This window comes from Podarcis gaigeae (genome assembly GCF_964106915.1).
Source record: "Podarcis gaigeae genome assembly, chromosome: 12".
Lineage (NCBI taxonomy): Eukaryota > Metazoa > Chordata > Lepidosauria > Squamata > Lacertidae > Podarcis > Podarcis gaigeae.
Window position 1 is genome coordinate 4,947,879 of NC_139688.1, and position 23,663 is coordinate 4,971,541.

A 23,663-nucleotide genomic window follows, 5' to 3' on the forward strand; every position below is an offset into this window, starting at 1 on the left:
CAGTAGGATTCTTGCTGCTGCGGCTGCATATTGAAAAAGTTTACAGTCTTTTCTTCTGATTTCATTCCCTGTAATTCCTAAAAGAAAGGTCTCTGGTTGCTTTACAAATGTATATTTTAACATCTTTTCTCGCCCTTACATCTTTCCAAAGCTGCCTGTTCAGAAGGGGTGGGTGTGTTCTTGGGGAAACGGGGTGAGTGCGTAGGGCTCCCAGCCCCCCAAGTCCACAAAACCAAAGAGATTTCAAGATGTCAGTCTATTTAACAACCACCACCTGCTTCTGGCTGCCACACATTTGCTCAGTGCGGAAGATATAACAGGAATAACAAAGTTACAGGTAGGTCTGCCGTAGTCGAAACAAAATAAATAAATTCCTTCCAGTAGCACCTTTGTTGTTGTTGTTGTTTAGTCGGTTAGTCGTGTCCGACTCTTCGTGACCCCCTGGACCAGAGCACGCCAGGCACTCCTGTCTTCCACTGCCTCCCGCAGTTTGGTCAAACTCATGCTGGTAGCTTCGAGAACACTGTCCCACCATCTCCTCTCTGTCGTTCCCTTCTCCTTGCGCCCTCCATCTTTCCCAACATCAGGGTCTTTTCCAGGGAGTCTTCTCTTCTCATGAGGTGGCCAAAGTATTGGAGCCTCAGCTTCAGGATCTGTCCTTCCAGTGAGCACTCAGGGCTGATTTCCTTCAGAATGGAGAGGTTTGATCTTCTTGCAGTCCATGGGACTCTCAAGAGTCTCCTCCAGCACCAGAATTCAAAAGCATCCATTCTGCGGCGATCAGCCTTCTTTATGGTCCAGCTCTCACTTCCATACATCACTACTGGGAAAACCATAGCTTTAACTATATGGACCCATGTTGGCAAGGTGATGTCTCTGTAGCAGTGGCGTAGCGTGGGTTGTCAGCACCTGGGGCAAGGCAAGTAATTTGCGCCCCCTAACCCGTGGATTTTAGCACTGATTTTAGCACTGCGAGTGCCCCCCCCGATGTTGCGCCCGGTGCGACCAGCCCCCCCCTGCATCCCCCACGCTATGCCACTGCTCTGTAGCACCTTAGAGACCAACTAAATTTGTTATTGGTACGAGCTTTCATGTGCATGCACACTTCTTCAGATATCTTCAGGTTTGCCTTGGGGCAAAAGGTGCGTAATAAATTGTAGTCGTATTATTAAGGAAATTTAATCTCAGGTTAGGAGCTGATAAGCATCAAAAGCGATAGTTGTAGCACTCTGGTTTTTACAAAAGCCCTTTAATACCAACTAAAACTTTTTAAACCTCTCAGTTTCCAGCGCTGAATCTTTCTATTATCTTTTACGAGTGGCCAAGTGCTCCTTCCAGAAGAACCTGTTTATCGAGCACTCATCCTGACTTGCACACAGAAAGCTCACACAGATGTTAGATTATAGCCGCTGTTTATTGATCATTTGTTCTGATCCTTTTACAGGAGTGGTTATGTTCATCTCATTTATTCATTTAACAAAATCTGAATCTTGCCTCTTTGTAATCAAACCTCTAGGCGGTTCACTACATTAAAATCATCCGTTAAAAAAAGTTTAAAACAAGGCATTAAAAACATTTTAAAAAATCATTACAGTTAACAGCAGGCTGAAAGGAGATTAAAACCTGTCACCATTTACGTGTCTGGGCAGGCTTGCCTAACAAAAAATGTTTTAAGCAGGGGGAAACTATGCTTCGAAGGTTTCAATAGGCAGGGAGTTCCATAGGGTAGCTGCTCACAGACTTAAGAGATGTTTCTGGCTGCCCAGCTCAAAGGGTGGATAAAAATCAATGGTTTTTTTATATAACCCCCCCATCAGTTTTTTTTTTAAATTTAAATCAGATTATAATTATTTTGAATCAGGTTTTTAAAATAAAATGCTTTTGGAGGTAATATCTTTCCAAAGATAGTTTCCTACTGAAATTACATTATAGTCCAAAGGCTATTTATCAGGAAATAAGGATTTGTTTAAAGTTTTTCATGTGTGCTAAAACCCAGTTTAAGTGTGTGTGTTTTTTAAATTGTTTAACCACATCACTTAGCAAACATGGATACACATGCTATAATGTTACTGTTTTAGTTAAATAAATTGTTTAAATTGTTATTAAGGAAATGCTTATTTTTCTCCTTCCAATAAAGTACAGCAGCAAAGTTGTCCAAATATAAACAGTTAAGGTAAAAGGTAAAGGGACCCCTGACCATTAAGACCAGTCGTGACCGACTCAGCTCATTTATTGGGCGAGGGAGCCGGCATACAGCTTCCAGGTCATGTGGCCAGCATGACTAAGCTGCTTCTGGCGAACCAGAGCAGCACACGGAAACGCCGTTTACCTTCCTGCTGGAGTGGTACCTATTTATCTACTTGCACTTTGACGTGCTTTTGAACTGCTAGGCTGGCAGGAGCAGGGACCGAGCAATGGGAGCTCACCCCGTCGCAGGGATTCGAACCGCCGACCTTCTGATCAGCAAGTCTTAGGCTCTGTGGTTTAACCCACAGCGCCACCTGCGTCCCCATATAAGCATAAACAGTTAAACCTCACCATAATTTCATAATTATCGGCCTATGCATTTCTAATAGCATACCCAAATCGGTAAGTTTTGACATAACTGTGAAAACGACTCTGAAATTTTTATTATTCCAAAAGTGAAACTTTCATCTGGTTGTCAATATTATGATGATACCAGCAAGAGTGAGTCTTTCTGTTAAAAAAGAGAGATTTAAATCAAGTCTTACTGACTAGTGATTTAAAATCGTGATTTAAATTGATTCGATTTAAATCAAATCCACCCTGCTAACTCACCCCCATTCATTCACATATATTCATTTGAAATAAGATGGGGTATGTCCTCTTTTTCATTACTGTTTGTATCACAGTTTATAATTTTGGTAAAGTGATATGTCATGCAGGTAAAATTTTATTTTCAGTTTATGAAACAATTCTATATTCTCCCACCACGCTGACGAAGAACTATGAAACAGCAGTCAAAATCCGGGATCTCTGTTCAATGTTGGACATTATATTTGCTGAATACACAAAGCTTCACAGCTTATCTTTCATCGTACTAAGTTGGGTACCTCTCTTCATTTTCAGAGACCTTGAGTCTAAGATTTCATTTTGAACTTGTTATTGAAGTTTGAAGGAATTCTATAAAGATTGTCTATTACGTACCGTATTTTTCGCTCCATAAGACGCACTTTTTTCTTCCTAAAAAGTAAGGGGAAATGTCTTTGCGTCTTATGGAGTGAATGTGTCGGCCATGGAGCTGAATTGCCCAGGGGCAAAAAGCAGATTATGCTTTTTTTTTTTTAAAGAGGGAAGTGCATGTTGAAACAAAGCTGCTGATCGTTTGCCAATGGGGAGAGAGATAAGGGACGCTAGAGATAAAGGAGGCTGCCTGGGAGGGGGGATGTAAAGACAGCAAAGGGGGGGAAACAGGAAGACTAAAGCAATAAGGAGAGAAATTAGAAGAAAAGGAGGAGCAAAAAACTGCTCCAGCTAAGGAAAAGACACTAAGGCAAACAAGAGGGAAGGGAGTGTTGAAAGGAAACAGCTGATCAATGGGATCAGAAGAGAGATAAGGGATGCTAGCGGAGGCTGCCTGGGAGCGGGGAGGTAAAAGCCCATGGATCCTCAGAATTTTTACATTGGGTCACCCCAAATTCACCATCAGATCACATAGCATGTCCATGGCTGCAGCCTGCACCAAAAAAATCATGCACCCGCTGTTTCGTGGGGCTGCAATGGTGCAAAAATGTGGTTGCAAAGCACGGATCCACATGGATTCTCAGGATTTTTGCATTGGGCTACCCCAAACTCACCGTCAGATCACATGTCTGTGGACACAGCATGAACCACAAAAATCATACATCCACTGTTTTGTTCAGAATATTTTTTTCCTTGTTTTCCTGCTCTAAAAACTAGGTGCGTCTTATGGGGCGAAAAATACGGTATGTTGCCTAAACATTGTTGACGAAGCTCACCTCCAACTGCTGCAGATTCTCTTCAAGGAATGCAAAAAAAAAAAAAAGCTTTGTAGTTTTTCTGAACTGGTCCCGTGAGGCCCAAGTTCGAAAGACGCTTTGCACACCTTGCGGATCATAAAGGCAGTTTCCATCTCTCTTCCAGCTCCGGAGCCTTTGTTCGTCTTCCTCGTCTTCCTACCAGCCTCTGACTGGTTTCCAGGTAGCAACCACACGCCCCTTGCTGTGGACATAGTAGACAGGGTGCATGGCAGCGGTGGCGCAGGCCTGTCGGGGACACAAGAGTTGTGTGTGTGTTAAAAAGCAGGAAGCTGAAGAAAATGTTTAAAAGGACATTTGTAAAAATGGTTTGAAGCTCAACATCAAAAAAACCTAAGATCATGGCCACTGGTCCCATCACCTCCTGGCAAATGGAAGGGGAAGAAATGGAGGCAGTGAGAGATTTTACTTTCTTGGGCTCCATGATCACTGCAGATGGCGACAGCAGTCACGAAATTAAAAGACGCCTGCTTCTTGGGAGAAAAGCAATGACAAACCTAGACAGCATCTTAAAAAGCAGAGACATCACCTTGTCAGCAAAGGTCTGTATAGTTCAAGCTCTGGTTTTCCCAGTAGTGATGTATGGAAGTGAGAGCTGGACCATAAAGAAGGCTGATCGCCGCAGAATGGATGCTTTTGAATTCTGGTGCTGGAGGAGACTCTTGAGAGTCCCATGGACTGCAAGAAGATCAGCCCTGAGTGCTCACTGGAAGGACAGATCCTGAAGCTGAGGCTCCAAGACTTTGGCCACCTCATGAGAAGAGAAGACTCCCTGGAAAAGACCCTGATGCTGGGAAAGATGGAGGGCACAAGGAGAAGGGGACGACAGAGGATGAGATGGTAGGACAGTGTTCTTGACGCTACCAGCATGAGTTTGGCCAAACTGCGGGAGGCAGCGGAAGACAGGAGGGCCTGGTGTGCTCTGGTCCAGGGGGTCACAAAGAGACAGACACGACTAAACGACTAAACAACAACAACAAAAAACCAAAAGCATTTCTGTTAGGGATTGTAGGACAAGACCTGCCCAGAAAAAACAAAGAACCTGTTTATGTATGCTGCAACAGCGGCAAGAGTCTTGATAGCATAAGGATGGAAGAATGAGGAAACCCCGACAAGAGAACAGTAGCAAGAAAAATGGATGAACTATGCAGAACTGGCGAAATTGACATACAAACTGTGAGATAAGGACAACTGTGACTTCAGAGAAGAATGGGAACTTTTTAAAATTTACTTTAAAAGACAACAGAATGAAATGGACTCATTGGCAGGTTTTGAATAAACATACACAGATTTATGGACTGTTAACACAGTAGACAGATAAAATAAGGATTTATACAGTTTTACACTATGCAGAGAACAATATATTGTGAGAAATCAGAGAGAGGAGCTGAGAAAGGGTTTGATGGGGAGGTGGGGGGGAGGGAAAAAAATAACGAATATTACATGTATGGATATTTTGTTATGTTGAAATTGTTAATAAAAAAACCATTTTTTTAAAAAAAAGTCAGAATCCTTTTTTTTAGGTATTATAGGTCAAGACTTGCCAAAAGAACAGAAGTTATTTATGTGTGCGACAACAGTGGCTAGGATTTTCTAGCCCCCAAATGGAAAGATGACAAGAATCCAATGAAAGAAGACTGGCAAGAAAAATGGATGGAATATGCTGAAATGGTGAAGTTAAGTGCAAAACTTAGAGATAAGGACACAGGGGTAGGCAACCTAAAGCCTGGGGGACGAATCCGGCCCAAATCGCCTTCTAAATCTGGCCCATGGACGGTCTGGGAATCAGCGTATCTTTCATGAGCAGAATGTGTGCTTTTATTTAAAATGCATCTCTGGGTTATTTGTGGGGCCTGCCTGGTGTTTTTACATGAGTAGAATGTGTGCTTTTATTTAAAATGCATCTCTGGGTTATTTGTAGGGCATAGGAATTTGTTCATTTCCCCCCAAAAAATATAGCCCGGCCCACCACATGGTTTGAGGGACAGTGGGACACAGCTGGAAAAGGTTGCTGAACCCTGAATAAGGACAATAGAGATTTTTAGAAAGACTGGGAACCATTTATGTTGTACCTACAGAAAAACCGTAAAGGGTTTGAGTAAACACTACCAATTAACAACGTAGAAATTAAGATGTGAAAATGGGAAAATAATAAAGTGCAAGAGGAAATGTGAAAATAAGTAGGGTATAAAAATGTGAAGAATGTAATAATATTTAAGTTAAAGACTGCATATTAAAGTAAAATAAAACAAGCAGGGATAAGCAAACGTTCAAAGAACCAAAAAAGGAAGTTGAGGGAAGTCGTGAGGGTTTTTTGGGGGGGAATTTATATCCTATTTTGTTTTTGAGATAATGTTGATTGTAATGATGATAAAATCTGTAAAACTCAATAATTATTCATCCCCCAAAAAGAGTTTTGTGTGCGTGTGTGTGTGTGCAAGAGAGAGAGGATCAAGAGGGAAGACCACACACACACACACACACACACAAACAGAGGCACAGAGGGAAAGGCACTCTGAACATGGGCAGAGATGCTCTTCCCTCCAGCAAAGCTGAAGGCACGCCAGCGTCTCAGCGCGCAAATGCTCTCCAGTGCGCAAGTTGTACTTACGTGATAAGGGATCAGCGCCAGGAGGCTGCCCAGGGGGAACTGGGCAAAATCCAGCTTGCCTGCCACGGGTTCGATTCTGCCGTGCTCCTGGGTCATCCCCACCAACCTGCAGAGGGAAAAGAGAGATATGTAAGCCTGCTGGGATTTGCTTTGGAGTCTCTGGTCCCCCTGACCCTGCCTCAGGTTGCCTATTGACGTCAGGCTAGCGCCGCAAAGAGAATAGGGAAGACGCCTGCCTGAAGTCAAGTGGCAGGGAGTTCCGGGGGGGTAGGTGCTGCCACACGAAAATAGCCATCTCATGGGTGTGAGGCAGACATGGTACCATAAGGTGGCAGCCGCATTTGGGAGGAAGGTGTACATTCTGGCCACCTCACCTCAAAGAAGAGATGGTTAAGTTGGGAAAAGGTTCAGAAATGGGCACCAAAATTATTGAGGGGTTTTAGAGACTCCCCGGTGCAGTGTTTCGGGCTTTTTCATTTAGAGAAAAGGCGAGTAAAAGGCGAAATGGGAGACATTTACAGTGGTATATCGGGTTACAGACACTTCAGGTTACAGACTCCGCTAACCCAGAAATAGTGCTTCAGGTTAAGAACTTTGCTTCAGGATGAGAACAGAAATCGTGCGGTGGCAGCAGGAGGCCCCATTAGCCAAAGTGGTGCTTCAGGTTAAGAACAGTTTCAGGTTAAGAATGGACCTCCAGAACGAATTAAGTACTTACCCCGAGGTACCACTGTATAAAAAAAATATTCCCTGGAAAACCTACGATTTACTGCCAAATCGGAACAAACGTTTCCGGCGGTTTGACGCTTGTTATGATTCAGGAGCAAATTTGCGGGTTTTCGTACGGAAACAAATGGAACAAATTGTGGGATGCCATTATTATTATTATTATTATTATTATTATTATTATTATTATTATTATTAATACCCTGCCCTCCCTGACCAGAGCCAGGCTCAGGGCGGCTAACACCAGTAAAATAACAATAAAAACATTATTAGGGGGACAATTTAAAATACAGGTTAAAATGCAGTTTAAAATGCAGCCTCATTTTAAAAGTAGCCCATAGATCAAAACCATAATAGGAGGGCAACAGAAGGGTCAGAGTGAGTCCAAACCAAAGGCCAGGTGGAACAGCTCTGTCTTGCAGGCCCTGCGGAAAGATGTCAAGTCCCGCAGGGCCCTGGTCTCTTGTGACAGAGCGTTCCACCAAGCCGGGGCCAGTACTGAAAAGGCCTTGGCCCTAGTTGAGACCAATCTAACCACCTTGCGACTTGGGACCTCCAAAATGTTGTCAGATAAGCCCTGAGACAGTATGCTGGGGAGACATATGACAGCAGTAGGCTATTGCCTGTATTCTGGGCTTCCCGAATGTCTAGATGGGCCTTTGGTCAGATCCTGCAAGGCGCTTTGTAGGAAAGCCAAATTTTGGAGGCTGTTCCTTTTAAGATGTTGACAAGGCCACGATCAACAGCACCAACGCGAGCTCCATTTACTTGAGGTTGGGATGGCCTTCCACTAGGGCGTAGCCTGTCGGCAGCTGCCCCAGGCTGTGGAGACTCAGGCCGGTCCAGCCGCAGTCCACCAGCATCTGGTTGCGGTGTGGGTAGTGGCCAATCACCCTGGTCAAGACCCGCACGGCGATGTCCTCCAGCTGGCAGGAGCCAATCATCATCTGCTGGGCATCTGAAAGGGAGAGACCGAAAGGGGGCGTTTCTCACATAAATGAATTCAAATGAAATTGTTCCGGGGGCCACCACAGAAAAGGCCCCGCTGCTGCGAGACGGATAGCCCAAGGGCTGCATTCCGTCCTGGGTAAGATTCAGAGGGTCATAGGTCAGTGGCGGACGGGGCCGTAGGTAATAGTGACCACCGAGATCTCTGTGAAAAGAGGTAAAGGTAAAGGGACCCCTGACCATTAAGTCCAGTCACGGATGACTCTGGGGTTGAGGTACTCATCTCGCTTTATTGGCCGAGGGAGCCGGCGTACAGCTTCCGGGTCATGTGGCCAGCATGACTAAGCCGCTTCTGGCGAACCAGAGCAGCGCACGGAAACGCCGTTTACCTTCCCACTGGAGCGGTACCTATTTATCTACTTGCACTTCGAGGTGCTTTCGAACTGCTAGGTGGGCAGGAGCAGGGACCGAGCAACAGGAGCTCACCCCTTGGCGGGGATTCGAACCACCAACCTTCTGATCAGCAAGTCCTAGGCTCTGTAGTTTAACCCACAGCGCCACCCGGGTCCCTCTCTGTGAAAAGAGATTGATGGTTAAATCACTCAGATCAAGGGAAGTCAAAGGACTGCTCTCTTCTGCCTTGGTCAGACCACATTTGGAGTCCTGTGTCAAATTCTGGGCACCACGATTCAAGAAGGATGTTGACAAACTGGAAAGTTCTGCAGAGGAAAGTGACTGAGATGATTGAGGGTCTGGAAACCAAGCCTGATGAGGAACGCTTGAAGGATCTGGAGATGTTTAGCCTGGATAAGAGGAGGCCGAGAGGAGATCTATGAGAGCCATCTTCAAATATCTCAAGGGCTGTGACATGGACGGTGGAGCAAGCTTGCTTTCTCCTCCTCTGGAGGGTGGGACTCGAACCCATGGCTTCAAGTTACAAGTAAGGAGATTTTGACTAAACGTGAGCAAGAACTTTCTGACGGCAAACAACAGCGGCAAGAGTATTGTTAGCCCAGAAATGGAAGCAAGAAATTCTGGTGAAAGAAGAACGGCAAACGAAATAAATGGACTACGCAGAAATGGACAAGAATTGCCTTCCTGCCGGAGCGGTACCTATTTATCTACTTGCACTTTGACGTGCTTTCGAACTGCTAGGCTGGCAGGAGCCAGGAGCGAGCAACGGGAGCTCACCCCGTCGCGGGGATTCGAACCGCCGACTTTCTGATCGGCAAGCCCTAGGCTCTGTGGTTTAACCCACAGCACCACCCGTGTCCCATTAGAGACCAACTAAGTTTGTTCTTGGTACGAGCTTTCATGTGCATGCACACTTCTTCAGATAACTTCAGGTTTGCCTTGGGGCAAAAGGTGCGTAATAAATTGTAGTCGTAATAATAAGAAAATTTAATCTCAGGTTAGGAGCTGATAAGCATCAAAAGCGATAGTTGTGGCACTCTGGTTTTTACAAAAGCCAGCATGAATAAGCTCATTTCGCTTTACTGACCGAGGGAGCCGGCATACAGCTTCCAGGTCATGTGGCCAGCATGACTAAGCCGCTTCTGGCGAACCAGAGCAGCGCACGGAAACGCCGTTTACCTTCCCGCTGGAGTGGTACCTATTTATCTACTTGCACTTCTGTGCTTTCGATCTGCTAGGTTGGCAGGAGCTGGGACCGAGCAACGGAAGCTCACCCCGTCGCAGGGATTCGAACCGCCGACCTTCTGATCGGCAAGTCCTAGGCTCTGTGGTTTAACACACAGCGCCACCTGTGTCCCTGCCTGGACCCCTGGGGACCCCTCGCAGGCACTGCGCCGCTCTTGTGGCACTGTGCCAAATGTCGCCAGCTCAAGGGGCCTCCTGGATCGCGCGGGTCGACTTATTCTTTCCCCACAGGGGGACAGATTCCCTCACCATCCCTCTCTGCCAGCATAGCTTTGCAACCAGCTCTGTGGGGGAAGAGAAAAACATGGAAAGTGTTACTGGAAACGGAGGAGTAAATCTACATAAATTATGTGGGGGGGGGGGAGAGAGAGAGAGAGAGAGAGAGAGAGAGAGAGAGGGAGTGAACTTCCATTTCTGGTGAATCTTTCCAGCAAAAAAAGCCAAAACAGGTGGGGCTGGCATGCCATTGTTAACTTTTTCCATCTGCCTTTTTCAATGGGAGCCTTTCTGCATGCAGAGCACAGTGGCAGAGTCGTCTCCAGTTAGAAAAACAGATCTCAGGAACTTCCACAGAGCAGCTAGAGAGGACTTGGAAGGCTGCTGCAAGCCAGAGCCTGGCTAGCTTGCTGTTCTTTGCGGAGCTGGTGCTACCATAATGGCTTCTATTCCTCGCACGGAGCTGCCTGAGCTTTGAGATCTTCAGGGGAGGCCCATCTCTCAGTGCTGCTACCCCCTCCCAGGCATGATAGGTGAGCAGGGCCTTCTCGGTGGTGGCTCCTCCCAGGCAACTTTGGAACTCCCTGCCTAGGGAAGTGAGACTGGCTCTCTCCTCGATGTCTTTACAGTGGTGCCCCGCAAGACGAATGCCTCGCAAAACGAAAAACCCGCTAGACGAAAGGGTTTTCCGTTTTGGAGGTGCTTCGCAAGACGAATTTCCCTATGAGCTTGCTTCGTAAGACGAAAATGTCTTGCGAGTTTTTCCGACTTTTTTTCCCTCCCCCCCCTTTTTCTAAGCTGCTAAGCTGCTAAAAGCCGCTAAGCCACTAATAGCGCTAAGCCGCTAAGCCGCTAATGGGCTTGCTTCGCAAGACGAAAAAACCGCTAGACGAAGAGAACCGCGGAACAGATTCTTTTCGTCTTGCGAGGCATCACTGTATTATTATTTATACCCCGCCCATCTAGCTGGGCTTCCCCAGCCACTGTGGGCAGCTTCCAACAAAATATTAAAATACCGTAATACATCAAACATTAAAAGCTTCCCTAAACAGGGCTGCCTTCAGATGTCTTCTAAAAGTCTGGTAATTGTTGTCTTGTTTGACATCTGAAGGGAGGGCGTTCCATAGGGCTGGCGCCACCACCGAGAAGGCCCTCTGCCTGGTTCCCTGTAGCTTTGCTTCTCTCAGGGAGGGAACCTCCAGAAGGCCCTCAGAGCTGGAACTCAGCGTCCGGGCAGAACGTTGGGGGTGGAGACACTCCTTCAGGTCTACTGGGCTGAGGCCGTTTAGGGCTTTAAAGGCCAACACCAACACTTTGAATTGTGCTCAGAAATGTACTGGGAGGAGCAGGATGTGTCCCCCACCCAGAACTACTGCCCTCTCCCCTAATGCTCCATGCATCCCACGCAGCATACCATAAAAGAGAAAGTTCCCAGGGTGGACTTCGCTGAGTTGGGCCATCTCAGGCACCGGGTGGCTGCAGGAGGGAGTGGAACCGATACTGCAAATGGAACAGGACACCCCGGCTTCTTTCAGCCTGGAAGAGATGGGAAAGGGTTAAATTATGGCTACCAGACGTCCCCGTTTCCCGGGGACAGTCCCCAGATTTACAAATCTGTCCCCAGGCAAAACCTGTCCCCGGATTTCATTGAATGTCCCCGGTTTTATATTTTAAGTGTTGTAGATTTATTAGTAGGGAGTGAATGTTGCACGATTGGTTCAACGGCACAAGACACATCATATGGGGACTTCAAAATGGCGGGCACAACGGCAGCGAGCAGCTCCTGAAGCCAGCCAGAGCCAACTGCTCTACCCTATAATATAATAATAATTTATTATTTATACCCTGCCCATCTGGCTGGGTCTCCCTGGGCAGCTTCCAACAAAGTACAACAAAGTACAGTCATACCTCGGGTTAAATACGCTTCAGGATAAGTATTTTCGGGTTGCGCTCTGCATTGATGAAAAGATTTAAGGACGTTAATGTTCAAGTTAAATTTTATAAGAACTGTGATTTGGAAAACCAAATCATATGCATTGAAATCCAAAGGATATGCATTGAAATTCAACCAAGGGGAAGCGAGGAAGTCACTTAACAATGTTAATAAGTATATTTTTTAATAAGGTTATGATTTTTGTTTGTTTTTAATTTTGTGAAAATCAATAAAATAATTTGGGGGGAAAAATAAATGTACAATGCAGAAGGATCTCAGAAGAGTGAGGGAAGATAATGTTGCAAAGCTATAAGGCTGGCGGTGGGGTGGAGTTGAAGAAAAAACATCTCTTCTTCCTTTTGACCATTCCTTAAGTTTGCAAATGGATGTGAGATTCGAACTCGGGTCTTTGTGGCTCACATAAGCCTCTGCAGTGCACGGGGCAGGGGCTCCTTCTTCTAAAAGCAGGCAGTGTTTAAACCCTCTAGTAGTATGGAGGCAAAACCAGTTGTTATTTTATTTTATTGGCAGCTGTGTAGGGGAGATGAGCCCAAGAGCCGAGAGGGCACAAATGTTGGCAACTCGTTTATGTGTCCCCGGATGGCCCTGCCTGCCCCCAAATTCCCAAGGCTGCCCCCCCTGAAACTGCCTCTTTACCCTCATTCGCCATGTCCGTTTGTGACATCACAGGAAGTTGGTAGGTCTATGACATCACAGGGAGTCCGTAGCCAATGGCCACAGCTGGGGAAACATCTGCACAGCCCTCGCTGGCCTCACAATGGGGGTACATCTCAGCAGTCATTTATTAAAAATGAGGTGCCCCCCCATTGTGAGGCCTGGGAGGGCTGTGCAGATGTTTCCCCAGCTGTGGCCATTGACTACCAACTTCCTTATGATGTCACAAGGGGTGCAGCCCCCTCTTCCTGTGACATCACTACTTAGAAATTCCCCATATAATAAAAACATGGCACAAAACAGGGATTTCTTTTCAGAAAACGTTTATTTTGTAAAAAATGAGAAAGCCGTTTATTTAGAAAACAGGAGCTGTCTGGCTTAAGTCCTGTGGTTCTCTTCATGACTTTCACGGCTGGTCTTGGGGAAAACCTTGCCGGCTCTGCCTTTTCCTGAAAGGCAAAGGCAAACAGATGAGTGGGGTGGCCACCATCCGACAGCGTCCACCCAGACTCCCCTGGCTTCCGCCTGCCAACTTCGCCCCTGGCAGGCCTGCGCAATGGGCAGGCTCCCGGAGATGAAGGAAAACCAGTTTTTGTTCACAGATAGCAGCCAGCTTCATCAGCCTTGCGGCCTCCGCTGGGGTCTATTTGTGAAGTCCGCTGGCTCCAGTTGAGCACCTCCATGGCTGTGCCGGGCATCTTCCCTCCTCGCTTGGACCATCCGTTTAATGTCAAGAGGCCTAGGCCTTTTGTCATTAAATGGATGGACCAAAGATACGGGTGAATGCCAGCCATGTCCACAAATAGCAGCCAGCTTCATCAGCCTTGCGGCCTCGGTTGGCGTCTATTTGTGAACACTGGCTTCACCTAGACGCCTCCACGAGCTGTCGAACGGGTCAAATACAATAAATGATCTTTTGATGAAAAGGTGTTTTTTTCCTGAGATGATAACTTTCTCCTTGCATGTCACTCCTTGAAAAGATTCCTGTGCTTAGATGAGACTCACTTTCATTGTTCTGTTCGTTTGTGTGTTTGACCAGTGTTGTGTGGAGGGAAATGCAACCACTGGGATGAAAAATGCCCCCTCCTGCCCTCCTGGGTTTCCGGTGTGGCATTCACAGATACTGGCACAAATTGGGGAGGGGGTGTTATATATCTCCTTGGTCAAAACCAAGGAGCCAATGGCTGCTGAGCTACACCCCCTCATTGTGAGGTCTGAGGGGTGATGGGGACACGTCCCCAGATGCTGCCATTGTGAGGCCACAAAAACATTGGGCAGCTGAGAGGGTATAAATGTTGGCCAAGTCAAGGGCCGAGGCAGTTGCCTCAGTGGAGGCACTCAGCTCGGGTGGTCTCCTGCCCCGTGGCGGCAAGCTGGCCGGAGGAAGGAGGCGATTGCCCGGCGCTGGGATGCTGTGGAGCAAGGAGAAGGCAAGTTGAGGTTTACTTGCTGGTGAGATCGCACTTGAAGGTGGATGAAATTCAGCTCTGAAGCAGGGGGAGGTCTGGCAATGGACCTGGCGCGGCTGTTGGTGGTGGACGGATTGCCGGAAGGTTTGCATTCAGTGCCCTGGTTGATGCCGCAAGGCTACAAGACTGGCCGAGGGGATGCAAACGGGTTTGGAAGCCTAGTTTGTTTATTAACAGGCGGACAAACCGAGGAGGGAAGCTGCCCCTTTGGCGGCGGGTGAGTGTCCCTAGGCGGATTCTGTGGTGAGGGAAAGTTGCCCATCGGCTTCTAGTGGTGGCGCCTAGGTGAAGCCAGGTTCACATTTGGGGATGTCGGTGGAGGCTGAGAGGCCCGTGAAGCTGGCCGATCCATTTGTGAACGCTATCTGGTGACATTCACCTTTGTCTTTGGCCCTCAACCTAAGGTCAACAGACCTACCTTTTGAGAATGGCAGCTTGCTGACATTCGTAGAGCTCTTGACCTTACGCCGACGGCCAAAGCGAGGAGGGAAACTACCCGGCACAGCCCTAGAGGTGGAACCCAGGGAAACCAGTGTAGTCCCTTGTGGATCTACCGCTTCAAACTGGTGACCCTCCACTTCTGCAACCTGCCTTGACGGGGCAGGCCAGTCAGGGATGAAGTTGTCAAGACCAAAGCCTGTGGAAGAGTCTGGGTGGACGCTGGATAGTCGCCATCCCATCAACGTGTTTGCCTTTGCCTTTCAGAGACATCCAATGCCGGTGAGGTTTTCCCCAAGACCAGACGGTGGCGGCAAGCTGGCAAGCAGAAGGAGGCGATCGCCTGGCGTTGGGATGCTGTGGAGCAAGGAGAAGGCAAGTTCCAGTTGACTTGCTAGTGGGATCGCTACCTGAAGACGGCCGATATTCAGCTCCGAAGCTGGCCTTCGTCTGGCGATGGACCTGGCCAGGCTGTTGGTGCTGGATGGATGCTGGAAAAGTTTGCATTCAGGCTAGCGGATGCTGCGAGGCTACACCTGTCGAAATGGGTGCAAACTGTGGTTTGGAAGCCTAGTTTATTTATTAACAGCCAAACCGAGGAGGGAAGCTGCCACTAGGGCAGCGGGTGAATGCCCCTAGGTGGAAACCAGTTGTGATTTGCATTTAAATTATGTCAGTGGACGCCCTAAGCTGAAGCTGGCTATTTGCAGGTGTGGACCAGCTGGTAGTGAGGAGGGAAAGTTGCCCGTTTGGCAGCTCGTGGAGGCGTCTAGGTGAAGCCAGTGTTCACAAATAGACGCCAACCGAGGCCGCGAGGCTGATGAAGCTGGCTGCTATTTGTGGACATGGCTGGCATTCACCCATGTCTTTGGTCCATCCATTTAATGACAAAAGGCCTAGGCCTCTTGACATTAAACGGATGGCCAAATCGAGGAGGGAAGATGCCCGGCACAGCCATGGAGTGCCAGTGGAGTGCCACTCAACTGGTGCCAGCGGACTTCACAATTAGACGCCAGCGGAGGCCGCAAGGCTGATGAAGCTGGCTGCTATCTGAACGAAAACTGGTTTTCCTTCATCTCTGGGAGCCTGCCCATTGCGCAGGCCTGCCAGGGGTGAGGTTGCCAGGCGGAAGCCAGGGGAGTCTGGGTTGACGCTGTCGGATGGTGACCACCCCACTCATCTGTTTGCCTTTGCCTTTCAGGGACGGCCAGAGCCAGTGAGGTTTCCGCCGAGACCAGCCGTGAAAGTCATGAAGAGAACCGCAGGAGTTAAGCCAGACAGCTCCTGTTTTCTAAATAAACGCCTTTCTAATTTTTTACAAAATAAACGTTTTCTGAAAAGAAATCCCTGTTTTGTGCCATGTTTTTATTATATGGGAAATTTCTAAGTAGTGATGTCACAGGAAGAGGGGGCTGCACCCCTTGTGACATCACAGGGAGTTGGTAACCAATGGCCACAGCTGGGAAACATCTGCACAGCCCTCCCAGGCCTCACAATGAGGGGGGACACACCTCATTTTTAATGACTGCTGAGGTGTACCCCCCCATTGTGAGGCCAGCGAGGGCTGTGCAGATGTTTCCACAGCTGTGGCCATTGGCTATGGACTCCCTGTGATGTCATAGACATCTACCAACTTCCTGTGATGTCACAAACGGACATGGCGAATGAGGGGAAAGAGGCAGTTTTTTGGGTGGGAGCAGCCCCTGGAGTTTGGGGGCAGGCAGGGCCATCCGGGGGTGCAGAAACAAGTTGCCAACATTTGCGTCCTCTGGGCTCTTGGGCTCATTTTGCCTACGCAGAGGCCAAGAAAATAAAAAGAAATCACAACTGCTTTTGTCACCCCAACACTTATTGGTGGCTGGAGATAAGGGGTGTGAATTCAGAGGGAATGTAATGTAAAAGGACCCCACAGTGAAAGCAAACCCTATTTTCCTATTTTCCAGGGACAGTTCCCCAACCACAGGACTTAAGCCAGCCAGCTTCAGTTTTCTAAATGAATAAATAAATGCCTTTCTAATTTTTGTTTTTTAAATAAAGGTCTTTTTGAATACCAATATTTTGTGTCATGTTCATTGTATGGGAAATCAGAGTCCTGAGTAAAATAAAGGGGGGGGAATAATAATACCTCAGCTCCAAAAACTAATGGTCTTGGAGCACTCAAAAAACTAACAAGTTTAGGGGAAAGCTCATAGGCCAGTAAGATTGTCTTCCATAAACATGGTTTTAACAATGAGTCCGTAAGTGACTGCGGAGGCCAATTCTGGATCCACACATCCTTCCACAGTGGGGACATTGGTTTCCGGGTGGGAGTTGATCACGGTGTGGATTTGCCAAGCGTGCCTTCCTCTTAGCACCTTTCTCCCTTGTGTCCTGAGTTCAAGTGTCTCCAAAGCCCATGACCCCTTTGGGAAAGGCTGTTCTCCAACTGGAGCGCTCGCAGGCCTGTGTTTCCAAGTTGTCAGTGTTTATACTGCATTTTTAAAGATTTGCCTTGAGACAGTCTTTAAACCTCTTTTGTTGACCACCAACATTACACTTTCCATTTTTAAGTTTGGAATAGAGTAGTTGCTTTGGAAGACGATCATCCGGCATCTGCACAACATGACCCGTCCAACGAAGCTGATGTTGAAGAATCATCGCTTTGACACTGGTGATCTTCGCTTCTTCCAGTACACTGGTATTAGTTCGCCTGTCTTCCCAAGTGATGTGTAAAATTTTTCTGAGACGCCATTGATGGAATCTTTCGAGGAGTTGGAGGTGGCGTTTATAAGTGGTCCATGTTTCACAAGTACACAGTAATTGTTGGTAGTACAATAGTTTGTTGACAAGCATTTTGTTTCCCTGCGAATGTCCCAGTCCTCAAACACTCTGCAGAATTGGATAGAATTGTGAGCAATAGGCATGCATGCACATGTAATTTTTTATTTGTATCCCGGCCTTTCCGCAGTTCAGACCATGATCAAGGCGGCTTATGACATGGAAAAAGCGCATAATTACAGCATCACAAAAGTAGTCATGCAATTGCAGAGTTGGAAGGGACCCCCCCGGTCATCTAGTCCAGTGTTTCCCAACCTTGGTTCTCCAGCTGTTTTCAGACTACAATTCCCATCATCCCTGACCACTGGTCTTGCTAGCTAGGGATGGTGGGAGTTGTAGTCCAAAAACAGCTGGATACCCAAAGTTGGGAAACACTGATCTAGTCCAACCCCCTGCAATGTAGGAATCTTTTGCCCAAGGTGTGACTCGAATCCACAACCCCAAAATGAAAAGTCTCATTCTCCACCATATGAGCTAAATAAAACATTTTTTAAAAAAATTGCACAACCAAACGGAACCATTTCCACACAGATCACAACAAGAGCTAGAACAACGATACAAAAAAGCCAACAGCAAGAACCCTCCAAATATAACTGCAGCCCAAGAGTCTGTTCAACAGTCTCAGCTTTTGTAGCTGGAGTCAGTCCACGCCCTGCCTGCCCAGGCCAGGTGGGAAAAGGCTTGTAAGACAGGGAGATGATACTCCTGAATTCCTAGGAAGATGGTTTCTGAATATATGAGACCCGGCACAGAATGCCAGCTTTTGAGCAAACCAAGAATCCAGTCCTCAATGAAGGCGAATATTGGAAGATTCAGAACGGATAAAAGAAAGCAATTTTTCTTTTTTCAACTTTTTTATTGATTTCCCCAAAAAAATTAAACAAACAAACATACATACATACATACATACATACATACATCTTAATTATATTTAATCCAATCTTAGTAACATTATTCAGTGACTTCCACAAATCCCCCTGGCTGAATTTCAGTGTATATCATTGTGGAAGGGGATGTCCCTATTTTCATCGGAGAAATGTTGGAGGGTACGCTCCCCCAATGCAAAAAATTACTCCACCCTCCCCACATTCACAGCCATGTGCTAAACCTCCCCAGTCATTCCCTCCTGGGTGTGAAACGGGATTTGGCTTTGTGTGGGTGTGTTTGCAAGTTGTGTTGGCAAACATCAGCCACAACTTTCCCGAGGCCTTTGAAGAGGCAGCTTCAAAGGCCCTCACCTGAAACCAAGGGAGGAGGAGAAGGAGGGACACAGCATAATATTAGCCGGGTGCATCATAAAAGCAAGCCGGAGACCTGCATTGATGGCCTTTTTAACTGGCGGAGGACATCAAGGGCAGTTGGCTTGTAGCAGCAGTCCCATAAGCAGGTGGGGGGGGGGGAGGAAGATGACACTGAGATGCCATCAGGAGGGAAGTCAAGCGTTGGGCAGTGCAAGGATTAACCCTTGGGACTCGCTGCCACAAGACGAAGAGATGACCAAGGGGAGACGGCGATCGATGGCTACAAGCCATGATGGCTAAGCGCTGCTGTTGTACACAAAAACTGCCCTTTTTCCCTTATGGGGTATCCAAGAGCCCATATAGAGTCCTTACGTAGATTCCCTATTGGGAGGAGAAAATAACAGAGGCCAACCAGACAATACTGAGAAGCAAAGCAGCTAGTAAGCCTGAACTTTATTGATCTGTTGCAACAGGGTCCTCACTCACCACAATGCAGGAGGGAGAAGGAACCCAGAAAAATGGTGTGCAAGGCCTTATATACACTTTTGAAATTGCCACCCTGTAGATCAAGACCACCCCCAGAAACATCATACATACATCACAGAAGGGGTGTAGCTCAAGTACCCCCCCACCAATACATCATACCTTGCTGTTGTGTTGTTGTTTAGTCGTTTAGTCGTGTCCGGCTCTTTGTGACCCCCTGGACCAGAGCACGCCAGGCCCTCCTGTCTTCCACTGCCTCCCACAGTTTGCTCAAACTCATGCTGGTAGCTTCCAGAACACTGCCCCACCATCTCGTCCTCTGTCGTCCCCTTCTCCCTGTGCCCTCCATCTTTCCCAACATCAGGGTCTTTTCCAGGGAGTCTTCTCTTCTCCAGAGGTGGCCAAAGTATTGGAGCCTCAGCTTCAGGATCTGTCCTTCCAGTGAGCACTCAGGGCTGATTTCCTTCAGAATGGAGAGGTTGGATCTTCTTGCAGTCCATGGGACTCTCAAGAGTCTCCTCCAGCACCAGAATTCAAAAGCATCCATTCTCCGGCGATCAGCCTTCTTTATGGTCCAGCTCTCACTTCCATACATCACTGCTGGGAAAACCAGAGCTTGAACTATACGAACCTTTGTTGGCAAGGTGATGTCTCTACTTTTTAAGATGCTGTCTAGGTTTGTCATTGCTTTTCTCCCAAGAAGCAGGCGTCTTTTAATTTCGTGGCTGCTGTCACCATCTGCAGTGATCATGGAGCCCAAGAAAGTAAAATCTCTCACTGCCTCCATTTCTTCCCTTCTATTTGCCAGGAGGTGATGGGACCAGTGGCCATGATCTTGGTTTTTTTGATGTTGAGCTTCAGACCATATTTTGCGCTCTCCTCTTTCACCCTCATTAAAAGGTTCTTCAATTCCTCCTCACTTTCTGCCATCAAGGTTGTGTCATCTGCATATCTGAGGTTGTTGATATTTCTTCCGGCAATCTTAATTCCGGCTTGGGATTCATCCAGCCCAGCCTTTTGCATGATGAATTCTGCATATAAGTTATATAAGCAGGGAGACAATATACAGCCTTGCCGTACTCCTTTCCCAATCAGTTGGTTCATGGATCACTGCCTTGCCGTGGTGAAGGGGCTTGAATAGCTCAGAGAAGCTATGAGCCATGCCGTGCAGGGCCACCCAAGATGGACAGGTCATAGGTGAGAGTTTTGACCAAACGTGATCCACCTGGAGCAGGAACCAGCAAGCCACTCCAGTATCCCTGCCAAGAAAACTCCATGGACAAATAGAACAGGCACTTTTCCTTTGGATGTCCCTATTTTCACTGGAGAAAAGTTGGAGGGTATGCAGTTATTTGACCCCCGAGCCGTCTGAAGGCAATCCTGTATGGGGAAGTTTTGGGTTTTTAACATTAAATTATTATTTTTAATTTTTTTATTTAACCTACCTGTATCAGGTAGGTTTTAATGTCTGACGTTTTATTATGTTTTTATACATACTGGAAGCCGCCCAGGGTAGCTTTTTATATATGTTGGAAGTTTCCCAGAGTGGCTGGGCCAACCCATTAAGATGTTTGGGGTATAAATAGCAGAAATTATCATGACAGAACGGGACGTCCCTGTTTTCATCAGAGAAATGCTGGAGGGTATGGTAGGATGCCCCTATTTTCAACGGAGAAATTTCGGAGGGTATGGAGTTATCCGACCCCTGAGCCATTTGAAGGCAAACCTGTATGGGGAAGTTTTGTGTTTTTTTAACATTTAATTATGTCTTTTATATATGTTGGAAGTTGCCCAGAGCGGCTGGAGCAACCCAGTAAGATGTGTGGGGTCTAAGTAGCAAAAATTATCATTTTGGAACGGGACGTCCCTGTTTTCACTGGAGAAATGTTGGAGGGTACGCTGTCCCACCTGATGCTCTGAGTTCCCATCACATCAAAGCTCACATCAAAGACTCTGAACTTCCCAAGGCTAGAAAAGGAGGTGCGTTTCGGAGGCCTGTGGTCTCTCTGGCGAATCCCCCTCTTTCCCGTCTGCTTTGCATGTGGGTGATTTAAAGGCCTGGCCTGGAAAGTATTGCGTCTGCACCCCCCTTGCTTTATTCTCCTCTCCCCGCACTCTCTGCCGTCTCTCCTCCTGCCCTAAAACTGTGTTCCACTTCCTGCCTGCAACTAATCTGAACCTCCACGGAAACATCTGAGAGGAATTTGCCCCAATAAAACAGGAAACTTTCTCATACACTCGCAAAGAGAGGGAGAGAGAGAGAGAGAGAACATTGGAAGACGTTCCGGCGAAAGAGGAGTGGAATTTAAAACTACTTTAATGAATGTTAGAACGATGTCGGATAGAAATTTAGTGGTTTCCAGCTGTAATGCTTTAAGAGAATATGGAAAAAAAAGGTTTAGAAACAGGTTAAAATTTATTGATAAGGACTTGCTGAACTAACAATTTGAATTGGAATACAAAAAAGGGAGGTACGAGGAGGTCTGGGAAATAAGTTAATGGAAAATAAGTAATGGAAACTCTGTGTGTTTTTAATTATTTTCATTTTTGTATTTTTGTTATTTTTTCTTTTTTTCTTTTTGATTTTTATTGTATTAATATTGAAAACTTTAATAAATATCTTTTTTTTTTAAAAAAAAGGAATTTAAAACAAGGGGACTTGTATGGAGACGGCAAAATGGACGGCAAAAATAAGAGACCCAAAAGACAAAAACGTTTGTGGAAGAGCGGAGAAGCTTTTCGGATTATCTGGGAAAATATTACAGCCAAAGGAAATCGCAGGCAGCACGGGAAATATAGGCAAAGGAACGAGAACAATAAAGGAACATAATGTAGGATATATGTTAATAAGTATTACATTTAAGATAAAGGATTTGAACAGAAACATCATGGAAGTTAAGAATGAGGAATAAAAATGCTAAGTGAATATTGTAAGGAAACAACGATATTTGTTAAGCTGTATTATTATTATTTGCTAAATCTGCATACCAACCTATACCTGTAGATCTCAGTGTGGTTGACAGCATAAAATACAATATAAAAAACACAAAATACATAATGAAAACCAAAACAGACTTAGTTCTTTCTGCTATGGACCATAAGGGACCTTTGATGCTGACAGCCCACTGCCCCCTAGTGGCCACACAGAGGAGGAAGCACACAAAATGCACCTCTTTTAAAAAAATAAAAATACTGTACACAGAATTCTACGGGGATTCTGAAGGTCATGTAGTCCAACCCCCTGCAATGCACAAATCTCCTTGCACAACACGAGTTCGAATCCGTAACCCTGAGATTAAGAGCCTCATGCTCTACCAACTCAGCTATTTGTAGTCGCACACTTGTGTTAAGGAATGCAATCAAAGAGCGTTAACATGTGGAATCCTAACTTTGGGATTGCTAACTTTACAGTTCTATGATTCTATAGGATCACAGGATCCTGCTGCCTTGTCATGCCTGCTGTCCTGTATTGGACCGGATCCTGTGCGCCCTTGTTTGCCTGCTACAGATCTGGCCAGCTGCCCCCTTGCTCTGCGAAACTAGGGCAAGGCAGAGTTTCGGCCCAACTTAGCCAGGGCAGCTCCTAGTGGCTCAAAGCCAGAATGGCGGAAGTGTATCAGACTTGGGTTCAAATCCTCCTTCAGTGCTGAAGCTCACTGGGTGACCTTGGTAATCCAAGCGAGAGATACTGCAATGCGCTCTACGTGGGGCTACCTTTGAAGGTGACCCGGAAACTACAACTAATCCAGAATGCGGCAGCCAGACTGGTGACTGGGAGCGGCCGCCAAGACCACATAACACCAGTCTTGAAAGACCTACATTGGCTCCCAGTACGTTTCCGAGCAGAATTCAAAGTGTCGGTGCTGACTTTTAAAGCCCTAAACGGCCTCGGTCCTGTATACCTGAAGGAGCGTCTCCACCCTCATTGTTCAGCTCAGACACTGAGGTCCAGCTCTGAGAGCCTTCTGGCGGTTCCCTCACTACAAGAAGCGAGGTTGCAGGGAACCAGGCAGAGGGCCTTCTCGGTGGTGGCACCCACCCTGTGGAACGCCCTCCCACCAGATGTCAAAGAGAACAACAACTACCAGACTTTTAGAAGACATCTGAAGGCAGCCCTCTTTAGGGAAGCTTTTAATGTTTAACAGACCACTGTATTTTAATACTTTGTTGGAAGCCGCCCAGGGTGGCTGGGGAGACCCAGCCAGATGGGCGGGGTATAAATAATAAATTATTATTATTACAGTGGTACCTCGGGATGCGAACGGGATCCGTTCCAGAGCCCCATTCGCATCCTGAACACAACGAAAGCCGCGGCGGCGTGTCTGTGCCCGTGTGGGTCACGTTTTGCTGCTTCCGTGCATGCGAATGACGTCATTTTGAGCACCTGCACATGCGCGAGCGGCGAGACCCAGAAGTAACGCGCTCTGT

The 23,663-nt window shown here is 46.9% G+C and overlaps 1 protein-coding gene across 2 annotated transcripts in view; it reads right to left on the minus strand.

Moving 5' to 3' along the window:
• Positions 1 to 1,395: 1,395 nt before the first annotated feature.
• LOC310827814 (D-serine dehydratase-like) overlaps positions 1,396 to 23,663 on the minus strand; it is a 29,196-nt gene continuing 6,928 nt past the window's right edge. For both annotated transcript variants that reach the window (XM_083704293.1, XM_083704294.1), the window contains 4 exons: positions 11,594 to 11,715; positions 8,125 to 8,314; positions 6,631 to 6,736; positions 1,396 to 4,247 (listed from right to left, as the gene is read on the minus strand). In XM_083704293.1, the coding sequence (XP_083560419.1) occupies positions 4,158 to 4,247; positions 6,631 to 6,736; positions 8,125 to 8,314; positions 11,594 to 11,715 (508 nt within the window). In that variant the 3' untranslated portion in view covers positions 1,396 to 4,157. The remainder of the gene's footprint in view (positions 4,248 to 6,630; positions 6,737 to 8,124; positions 8,315 to 11,593; positions 11,716 to 23,663) is intronic.